This window comes from Equus asinus, chromosome 8, assembly GCF_041296235.1.
Source record: "Equus asinus isolate D_3611 breed Donkey chromosome 8, EquAss-T2T_v2, whole genome shotgun sequence".
In the NCBI taxonomy this organism is placed as follows: domain Eukaryota; kingdom Metazoa; phylum Chordata; class Mammalia; order Perissodactyla; family Equidae; genus Equus; species Equus asinus.
In genome coordinates this window covers 36,998,092-37,009,841 of record NC_091797.1, presented here as the reverse complement: position 1 = coordinate 37,009,841, position 11,750 = coordinate 36,998,092, and the positions used below count along the sequence as shown (strand labels likewise).

At 34.8% G+C, this 11,750-nt stretch overlaps 1 protein-coding gene across 1 annotated transcript; it reads right to left on the bottom strand.

Moving 5' to 3' along the window:
* Positions 1–3,058: 3,058 nt before the first annotated feature.
* On the bottom strand, positions 3,059–4,000 carry LOC106843486 (olfactory receptor 2B11-like). Its single transcript, XM_014860519.2, has one exon. The coding sequence runs from the start codon at positions 3,998–4,000 to the stop codon at positions 3,059–3,061; it is 942 nt and encodes a 313-aa protein (XP_014716005.2).
* Positions 4,001–11,750: the final 7,750 nt, after the last annotated feature.

The window sequence follows — 11,750 nt, the reverse complement described above, 5'->3', positions numbered from 1 at the left end:
AATTATTGAGATCAGTTCCCTACCTCTTCATGTTAAATAATCAAACTATATACATGAGACACTGAGACCTCAAGATCAATAGTTAAAAATTAACACACCAGAAAAGGTTAAAAATGTTTTTTTGGTATTATCCCATTCTTAACAAACATAGAGACATTCAGACTTAAGTTTTATGTGGAGCAAATTCTTAAGTGATTAGTTGAATTCTTGCCATGTATTTGTTTCATTTTGTGTTTATATGTATTATATACATATTTTTGCTCAGGTAAAAACTTGAGTAGATAGTCAACATATGCTATTGTTTTGATAACATGAAAATAAAGCATAATGATTACTTCTTTTATCATATTTGGACAGAATACTACTGTCCATCTGACATATTTTACCCACTCCACTCTACCCAACCCTTCTGCGCCCTACCCTCACACTCCAGGGATCTTTGGGCTTCCTCTAAGTCATTGGAATTCAGAGCATCACAGTTTAATAGACTTTGATTTAGAATAATCATAAGGCATTTTTTGAACCAGAATCCTGATTTGCATTTATTTTAATCATCTTCCTTAGAGCAGAATACACTTCTTGCCTTGAAGTACTATGGTATGCAGATCTAAGGACGTCCATAGTGTGGAGAAAATCAGTGTTAAACCTTCTTGTTTTCTGCTTTAAAGACTTTCCCAAATGCATGCCTGCGTTTTCAGTGTTTTTAGAACCAGGGGTTAAAATGCTTTGCCGTCTTCCATTTGTTCTTCAGGAAAATGCTGCTTTCTTGGGAAAATAAGATAACTTTTTGATCACCTTCCTTGAAAAGGCTATGTTTTTCTGTTTTCCTTTTTTAATTTTACTGTGGTAACATAGGTTTACAACATTATATAAATTTCAGGTGTACATCAATATATGTAGCCTTCTTCGTAGATTGTGTTCTCCCCTAAAAGTCTAGTTGCCATCTGTCACATACAAATGTGTCCCTTCACCCTTTTGCCATGCCCACTCTCCCCTCCCCTGTGGTAACCACCAGTCTGTTTTCTGTATCTATGTGTTTGTTTATCTTCCATATATGAATGAAATGATACAGTACTTGCCTTTCTCTACATGACTGAAAAGGCAATCTTAACATTGCTCATGCTTTATGCCCAGGATAGAGCACATGCTAACCTTCAAATATAATTTGTGCTTCCCTTCAACAGAGCTTCTCAACTGTTAACAAAAGTATCCTTCATGCTGGAATATACTGAAGATATATGACCTGGAAATATAAAGTAGTCTAGTACAAATAAAACATTTCTATGAGTTTCCCTACCACTACTCTCAATATTCTTAATCTGAAAGTTTTATTTATTTCCTTTAGGAAGTTGTGATATTTCACATAGTCTGGAAGAAACTTACAATTCTGAAATGAGTCATCTTTACAGGTCTGTAAGGTAGCAGATAATTTAAGAAAGAAGTCTGAGTGGCCCTAAACAATCCCAAAAGCTAAGATTTTGACACAAAACTTGCTGAGGTTTGCCCCCAAAACTAAAAATTATTTTATTCCTTGGTATGTATGACTACGTGAGATAAAGGATATCTTAACAAAATCAGTTAACAAAAATGATCAGAGGTATTATTTAATATTACAGAATTTTTCTTTGCATGGTTGTGTGTGTGTTATGTGTATGTGTGAAATTTTAAAACAGTTTTTGGAATTTGGCCAGCAATCATTCAAATTTTAAAGTTCCTTACAATTTTTCCCAACTTAAGCCACCAAAGTCAATTTCTCTTAAGAACTGGACCAAGCCCTGGATGATCTATTATTTTTCAAAAAGTAGATCTGGGTTGCAGTTAGTTATTTCTTGGGGTAACATGCAATTTTCCACCCAGTAATTTGCCTTGATCTTGATCATACCAGAAGACATTCCAGAAAAGTCCAAATGACCTTTTGTTTTTCTTACAAGTGTTCATTTAATCAATACATGACATCATGTTGAATTCTCTCCATATTAATTTACACTAAATAACTAAAATTCATTAATTTGCTCTCAAAAATTGTAACTAATTTTATGACAGTGTTTTAAGTGGAATGTTAAGTCCTAGAACTTAGTTTAGCACTTATGACTTTTATTGATACAGATTCTGAGCATCATTTACATTCAAAATTTACATCAACAAAAAGATGCACTTCTTGTTGTAGCAATCAGGTTGCTTTCCATTCTAGAAAAACAAATTAATTTTTTCTCATATTGATTCTTGTGCAGTTTCAAAAGACATTCCTGTTTGCTCTACTTATGCACAAAAATGTTTCCAGGTTTTGGTTTATTATTAATATTACTTCTTCTTCTCTTACTGATTCAGAGGACTCATGCTTATGATATTAAAAAAAACACTAAGAAACATATTGATACTTTTTTGTACCTGTATTTTGTTCATTTTAATATGAAAGATGAATTCTTTAATTAAAAATACAAGACATTGCACACTTTTTTGTTAAACAAGAGTAACGATGTGTTTTTTAAGAAGCGATAGCTTCCAAATAATTAAGGCTGATAAACTTACAAGACTCAGGGTTGTTCTAAAACATAGAGTGCCTCACACTGGATGTGCAGTGTAGCCATGCTGTCCTCTTAGACTTGGCCAGTCTTGCAGAGAGTGACGGAATATTTCTAAGGTGACTCTGTGATAGGAGTGGAGATAGGAATGGTTGCCTATCTCCGATGATGCTCCGGAGATGAATGGTTGCCATGCTATTTTAAGACGATTAGCTTGAAGTAATGACTTTATCTTATAGTTCATATTATTACTTCTCTTTATTTTTTAATATTTAATGCTATTACTATTTCAGTATCTACCAACCAGTATAGAACTATTATAAATACATTTTCACAAACTGAGTGCCCTTACTGGTGCCTATTAGCCAAGTGTCATCCTTACCTAACACCATTATAAAGAATATCAGAAGCATGACTTATTTTGCAACAAGAATGTTTAATATTAAATTTAGGAAAATATGAGAGAAGAATGAGTTATTAGAGAAACCCTGTAAACCTACTCTAAATGTTAAGTAATTTCATTTGATGTCTACCAACTACCACTTGGAAGTGAAAATGCTTCTCACCAGTTTGCCTAGTGCCCCCTTTACATCCTTATTCCGCAGGGTGTAGATGAAAGGGTTGAGTGTAGGAGTCACCACTCCATAGAAGAGAGCCATGAACTTGGGCTGGTCCCTTGAGATGGAGGAGGGGGGCTGAAGGTACATGCTAATGCCCGGGCCATAAAATAAGAAAACGACAATGAGATGGGAAGAACAGGTCCCAAAGCTTTTTTTCCTTCCCTCAGATGATTTCATTTTAAATACAGCATGTCCAATACAAGTGTAAGAAGCAATAATTAAGCATAGCGGAACCGCTAACATAAAAATGCATACCACTGAGAGTGTGAGCTCATTAATACCCTTTTCACCACAGGCAGTCTTTATCAGAACAGGAATCTCACACAACAAGTGATCCAGGGTATTGAGACCACACAGTGGCAACTGTAATGTAACAGTGGCCTCTGAGACAGCGTAGATCATTCCGCACAGCCACACAGTGGACACTAATAGGATACAGACACGCTGATTCATGACGAGGGTGTAGTGTAGAGGCTTGCAGATGGCCACATAGCGATCAAAAGACATGATAGCCAGAAGCAGACATTCTGTGCCCCCCATTATGTGGAAGAAATAAAGTTGAGCTGCACACCCCATATAGCTTATTGTCTTCTTAGCGCTTCCCAGGTTAAACAGCATCTGAGGGACAATGCTCGTGGTATAGCACATGTCCAAAAAGGAGAGGTTAGTGAGGAAGAAATACATGGGGCTGTGCAGACGGGGGTCTAGCTTGGACACCAGAATGATGGCTATGTTTCCCATCATGGCCGTGGGGTATGTTATAAGAAGAATAACGAATAGAGGAAGCTCTAGCCAAGGACGGTCAGCAAAGCCCAGTAGAATAAATTCTTCAGGATGGCTTTTGTTAATTAGTGCCATAATCTTCAATTTGTTTCACCTATAGTAGGGAAGTGGCGGGAAAGGTAGAAAGAGTTATAGAAATGACAAAACATAACTATGCATTGGCCATCCAGTCATAGAATATAGGTTACAGTAAGTTGTGGGGGAAATGATAAAAGGGATCTGACACCAGGTGACCTTACTTCCCTTATGATGCTACAAAATAAAGCAAATTGCTTTAAACAAGTAACCTAACCATTCTGGTACTGAACTTCCTCTTCTGTATAATAAGGATAACAATAAGCATAGCAATAACAATAAGGATAACAATAAGCATTTCCTTGGTTATGGTGAGGATTAAATGACAAGTAGAAATGACTTCGTTTAGGAAACTTGAAAGCAATGGTTTATAAGTCATGGCTTGCATAAAAATCAGCTGAGGAGGCTGTTAAAATGCAGTTTATTGGTTCCTATCTCCAGGTAGCTGATAGTGTAGGTGTGGCATGAGGCCCAGGAATCAGATGGCTGATTTTCAGAAGCACTGCTACAAGGCGTTACTGAAATATCAAGAAGGTAAAAGTGTTGAGCATCCATAGTAGAAGGAGGAGGAGGAGAAAACCTGGAGCTATAAGAATCATGAAAATAATCTTTTCCAGATACAATTATATTATTTTAATTGAATAATCATATCATCTCCAAGAGGAGTCAGAAGGCTGATTTGAAACAAGTCCATCTTTGTATTATGGAATTGAGCAAGAAATTTAAACACTTTCACGTCATTTTCCTGAAGCATAAAACAGGAGAGTTGCACTATGACAAACGCTTTCCCATACTCAAGAATTTGTTTTGGGATGTATTTTTTTCTTGCATAACTATTTCGTTCAAATTAGGCATTTTATTTTTTCATGTTAAGTTTTAATTTGTGTTGTAGGGATTTTCCTTTATTGAGTGGGCTTGTATTTATATATTTTATATATTATATTATATATATTTTATATATTTTTATATGAGTTTGAACAGTTATCAATGATTCACTTGATTGTATGTAGCTATAATTACATCTTTTTTTCTTCTTCTTCTCCCCAAAGCCCCCCAGTACATAGTTGTATATGCTAGGTGTGAGTGCCTATGATTGTGGCATGTGGTACGTCGCCTCAGCATGGCCTGATGAGTGGTGCCATGTCTGCACTCAGGATCAGAACCAGAGAAACCCTGAGCATCCAAAGCCTCTGCTTTGGGAACTTAACCACTTGAACACAGGGCCGGCCACTAATTACTTCTTTTAACTAGTGAGAACTGGTGTCAGGGAAAAGTTGATATTTCAATTCAGGACCAGAGACTTTTTCATATGATTTTTACATATTCAGGGTAGATTCCTTTTTTTTCCTTTTTTCTTATTTTAGCTAAAAGGCACATTGTAATAACAAAATCAACTAACTAATTAAAACAATATTTGAGAAAGATTAATTAGGTAATGAGGCGTTTTTGATTATACTTTTACTTTAGTGATGAAGTGTGTTTTATGAAATGTACAATCATTTGTTAGATGAGGGATATTCAGACAGGAAGTTAAGGTAGTGTTTCCTAGTGACAAAATCTTGAGTTAACTTCTCAGCCAATTAGCAGTTTAAAGGCAACAGATTATATTCGTAAGGTTATAAAGCACAGTTTTGGCGTTCTCTGTTTCATTAAGTCCTCAAAGCCACCCTGTGAGGTGTCACACAAAGCTATTCAGAGCTAAGATGTAAATGTTTCCCTTTGATTACACACTACCCTTAGGTGAGAAATGTGTGGTAGAATAATAAAACAATAACAATAATTCCAACTAATCCTTAAGGAATCCTGTGTACCAAACACTACAGTACGTATTTGCTACACGTTAAATCATTTAGTACCCGTCCCCAAATCCTGTTACAAAGGAAATTTTAGTTTCCTTTTCTTGGGATATTGTTAATCATTCATTCCTATTCGCTGCTAATGACTGGAGAGATTCTAAAGATCAAAAAGCAATCAATTCCTTAGATGAGATAGTAACGTAATAAGACTGTACATTCAGTTTCAAGATTCCAAAGAAATCGGGATGTAGGGATGTTTCCTGAATGAGTGTGTCCCCTACACCTTGTTTGACTTGATGTTATATGAGTATACTGAATTTAGAAACATATCTTGGCCTAAGTTCTTTTTCAGGTAGAAAATTCTATGTTTTAGAAGGTGGAATATGAAAAAAAGGTATGAATTAATTTATTAGTTAAAATAAATATTCTAAAGATTCTGATCTATCTAACTCTAATGACAGCATTCAGTCAATTATGCTTTCAGCAATTTTATTAAATTTGAATTATTTTCAATTTCTTTCATGTTATTCACCTTAGTAAGAGTGGTTTTATTTGTGAATGGTGATCACCTAAGAGGCTCCTCCATTTCTCTGGATATTTCCCTGGAGATTCCACAACACGTATCTTAATGTGATTTAATCATGAAGTATATTTAAGCTCTATATTCTAGCTTACATCTCTAAATATTTTCCATGTCATTCTCATGGTATTTCATTACTTTTAGCTCCTAGAATCTCTGACTTTTTTAACCTACTTTTTGATCTACTTCTAGTGATTTTTCATCACTATTTCACTACATAGGGTTCTATTTATCCACAAATGTTTAAAGTCATTTAATAAAGTGCCAGACTCTATGTATTCCTTTTGACACCTCCTTTGTATCTCCAGTCACATTTTTATGCTAGTCTATCTTATTTATACATCATTTTCATCACATTGTATTTTATTTATATTTAGAGTGCTTTTTAGCTTAATATGTAGGAAAAAGCATACAAAACAAAATTTTTTTATCTGACATCGAAATATCTGGATAAAAATTGTGGGCATGTCAATCCTTCAAATTTTGATCATATATTTAAAAAGTTTACATGATTGAATGAAGACATCACTTTATTCAGGTATCTAACATCTGTCAGAGTGTTCAATGAAATTTAAATGCTTTTAAATTTGTTTTAAATTGGTTTAAATGAGAGACAGAGAGACTGATTACAAAGAAAAATCTAGTTGCTTTCTACAGCCACTCAACTAGGTATTTCTAAAATTTAGAAAATGCTCCCAGAAATGAAATGCTCTCTGCTTTTCCTATGTATATAAGGTACTATGATGTACACACATACCACTTCCTCTAAGAACGTGTGGCCTTTAAAACAAAGTCTTTCTACTCACCTTATTTTGATAAATATTCAATAAAAAGGAATTATGAAGGAATACACTTGAAGTTTTCAAACTTTCAGAGAAGGATAGAGAAACTGCAGTACACAGATGAGTATTTAAGAATTACCTTCGGAAATGTGAGTTTTGCATTTGATACAATGCTGCCAAAGAGAAAAAAGCATGGGTTAGGAAGACAGTAACATCAAGAATGTTTTGTGGGTGTGCTATTTGTATTATATTCCTGAGACTCCTGGGCATTATTTTCAAACAGGCCATTTATGGTATCCCAAATGAGTTAGCTGAATAAGTTCCTTGGGACAGAGTTCTCTGTGGAAATGTTTTATTACAATTTTTCTCTTTTCTCTCGGGGAACCTAAAGATAGTTACTTCAGTCAAATGCCTCAAAAGGAAGGATTTCTCACTGATACCTATAGGAAAGAAATTGTCAGATATTACTTTTGAATTATCTTATTTATAAAGCATCAGATATTGAATGTGTGGTTGAGATGGTTGGTTATAGAATATGAGGTATCAAGCCATTCGGTGTTGCTGGTAATTCATAAAAAGAGTTGATTAGCAAATGAAAGATTAATCCTTAAATCATGTACATAATAACAGGAAGGTAAACTGCAATCTATATTACTTGTATAATTTTTAAAAAATATAACATAAAATGATAAGGTTTGATTTTTTTCCCTTGGTCAACAGTGAATGCGTCAGTCAATAAGCATTTACTTATTGCTCACTTTTTAGATTTGTATAGTAGAATGTTTAGATGGATACAGAGGAACTTAATGACATGGTGATCACTCAATACGAATTGCAGAAAAACTGAGGATTAGGCTTAACACTTTGAAATGATCAACAGTGTGTTAAATGAACAGATATACAGATAGGATAGGTACAAAAGAATGCTAGTAGTTTTGGAGGAGGTTCAATTAAGAAGTAATTTTAAAGCGGGGGATCTTCTGAGTGCTATGTGGAGTATAAAAATAGCTATGTTTAGTCTCTTCCCCAATGGTGCATTCTGACAAGAAGCCTCTTCTTTGCCCATTTTATGTCCTTGTTTCTCAATGTATAGGTAAAAAGGTAAAGCATAGGAGTCACCAAACTGTAGGACAGGAACGTGAGTTTGTTCTTGTCCTGGGAGTTAGCAGCAGAAGGCTGCACACACACGCTAATTACTGGCCCATAGAGGGAAGATTCAACAATCACATGAGAACCGCATGTGTTAAAGGCCTTCTTCTTTCCCTCTGAGGGCCCTATTCTGAGCACTGTAACTACAATAAATTCATAGGAGATAAGGATATATGACAAGGGAAACAGGGACTAGAAAGTCCCTGCAATGGAGAGCATAGCTATATTGAATGTGGTATCAACACATGACATCTTGATCATCACTAGGACTTCACACAGGAAGTCATCTATCTTGTCACCACAGAGTGGCAGCCAGATGGTGAGGGATGACTGAAGCAAGGAGGTAGCCAAACTGCTTAACCAAGCCATGACCACTAGGAGGATGCAGAGTCACTGATGCATGATAGCTGGGGACTTCCAGGGCTTCCGGATGGCCATGTAATGATCCACTGGCATCACAACTTAGAACATGTATTTGGGGGGCCCCAGGAAGTGAAACATATAAAACTGGATCACACAGCCTCTATAGCTGATAGACTTATTTGAGCCACAGAGGTTCAGCAGTAGTTGAAGGATGGTGGTTGTAGTAAAACACAGGTCCAGGAAGTAGAGGTTGGAAAGGAGAAGTACGTAGGGCTGTCAAGATGAAGATCCACCATGGATACCTCAGTAATTGAGATGTTTCCCACTAGTGTGCAGATGTAAGCAACAAGCACCATTATGAAGAGTGGCATTTCCAACCAGGGATGGTCAGAGAAATCCAAGAGAATGAAAACCTTTGGAGAGCTTGAATTGCTTGCATTCATGACTGTTGTTGATCTTGTTGGTGAATTCAAGGCAAAGTGAAGACTTGTATTTCAGCACTAAATTTTCTTTATGGTCACTTTATTCACTGAAATAAAGTAAATTATGAAGGTATTTTCTCTGTGATGTAACTCCAGTGAAGTGATTTGATACTTGCAAGCATAAAAATTATGCGTCTACATGCCAAAATTATTATTTTATAGTGCATCTAAAAGAAAGACTAACAAATCTCTATATTTTACTTAAGAAAGGCAATATAGCAAATTTTTATAGAATAGTGATTAAGTAAAGGGAAATTCATTATTACTCTTATATTAGAGAAAAGAGTAAAATGGAGGAATCATTCTCAATAACCACCCATACTGATTTACCAGATGTATTCATTTCTTTCATCTATAGTCTGCTGGCGCTGGCCATGCTCTGGTCAAATTTATGAGCTAATTTGGGTAAGTTCAGAAGTCATTGTGCTCCATCTGGATTGGTCTGGTTTGCATAGAAACAACAAGACATAGTGCTTCTCCATAGGCCTATGCCTCAAATCCTAAAATGAATTTACCAACATAAAACTTTTGTCTTAGAAAAAAACATGCAACTGAAAGGAAATTATTCCTTGAAAAAAGTTTGGTAGTTGAAGAACAAGACAAACAATAATTGAATGCACAACCTGGTGATAGAAGGTCATTAAAGGCATCAATACTTAAAAATACAGTAGGATGTATGTTAGTGCTTTCCACACTGTGAATTGAAATCTCTTATACATTTAGCACATGGAACATTCTCAAAGATAGACCATATGTTGGGAAACAAAGCAAGCCTCAATAAATGTGGGAAGATTGAAATCATATCAAGCATATTTTCCAACAACAATGCTATGAAATTAACAATCAACTATAAGAAAAAACCTGGTAAAGTAACAAATATGAGGAGATTAAGCAAAATGCTACTGAACAACTATTGAGTCAATGAAGAAATGAAAGAAGAAATCCTAAAATACCTAGAGACAAATGAAAATGAAAACATAACATACCAAAACTTATTGGATGTAGCAAAAGTGGTACTAAGAAGGAAATTTACAGCAATACAGGCCTACTTCAACAAACAAGAAAAATCTCAAATAAAGAATACACTATACTTAAATAACTAGAAAAAAAAGAGTAAACAAAGCCAAAAGTCAGTAGAAGGAAGGAAATAATAAAAATCAGAGCAGAAATAAATGAGATAGAGACAAAACAGAACAGAAAGTATCAGTGAAACTAAGAGCTAATTCTATGAGAACAGAAAATTGACAAACTCTTAGCCATATCCACCAAGAAAAAAAGAGAAAAGACAAATTAATAAAATCAGAAATGAAAGATGAGAAATTACAATGGACACCACAGAAATACAAAGAATTATGAGACAATACTACAAAAAGGTATATGCCAACAAACTAGATAACCTAGAAGTGGATAAATTCTTAGACTCATATCACCTCTCAAAAGTCAATCAAGAAGAAATAGAGAATCTGAATAGACCAGCCATGAAAAAAGAGATTGAAACAGTAATCAAAACCTCCCAAAAAACAAAAGCCCAGGACCAGATGGCTTCTCTGGTGAAGTCTACCAAATGTAAAAGATGATTTAATTCCCATCTTTCTTAAACTATTCTGAAGAATTGAAGATGATGGGACACTATGCAACTCATTTTATGACGCCAACATTTTTCTGATACAAAAACCAGACAAGGACAACACAAAAAAGGAGAATTACATGCTAATATTTCTGATGAGCATATGTGCAACATCCTCAAGAAAATATTAGCAAATTGAATACAACAATACGTTAAAATGATCATACACCACAATCAAGTGGAATTTCTCCAGGGATGCAGGGATGGTTCAGCATCACCAAATACATCAATGTGATACATCACATTAAAAAATTAGGAGTAAAAATCACATGATCATCTCAATAGATGTGAAGAAAAGTATCTCATTATAATAAAGGCCATATATGACAAACCCACAGTCAACATCATTCTCAACAGAGAATAACTGAAAGCCATTCCTCTGAGAACAGGAACAAGACAAGGGTGCCCACCCTTGCCACTCTTATTCAACATAGTACTGGAAGTTTTAGCAAGAGCAATTAGGCAAGAAAAAGAAATAAAAGAGATCTACATAAGAATGGAAGAAGTTAAATTCTCACTATTTGTGGAAGATATGATTTTATAAATAAAAAAACCCTAAAGAATCCACCAAAAATCTATTAGAAATAATGAACAATTGCGGTGAATTTGCAGGATACAAAATCAACATAAAAATTAATTGCATTTCTATACACTAATAATGAACTAGAAGAAAGAGAAGTCAAGAATACAATCCCATTTGCAATTGCAGCAAAAAGAACAAAATATCTAGGAATAAATTTAACCAAGGAGGTGAAAAAACTATACACTGAAAACCACAAGAAATTATTGAAAGGAATCAAAGAAGACATAAAGAAATGGAAAGATATTCCATACTTGTGGATTGGAAGAATAAACATAGTTAAAATGTCCATATTACATAAAGCAATCTACAAATTCAATGCAATCTCAGTCAGAATCCCAATGACATTCTTCACAGAAATAGAATAAAGGAGCCTAAAATTTACGTGGAA

Excerpts from the sequence above, each read along its gene's own strand:
- LOC106843486 (XM_014860519.2), bottom strand. The coding sequence starts at position 4,000 with ATGGCACTAATTAACAAAAGCCATCCTGAAGAATTTATTCTACTGGGC.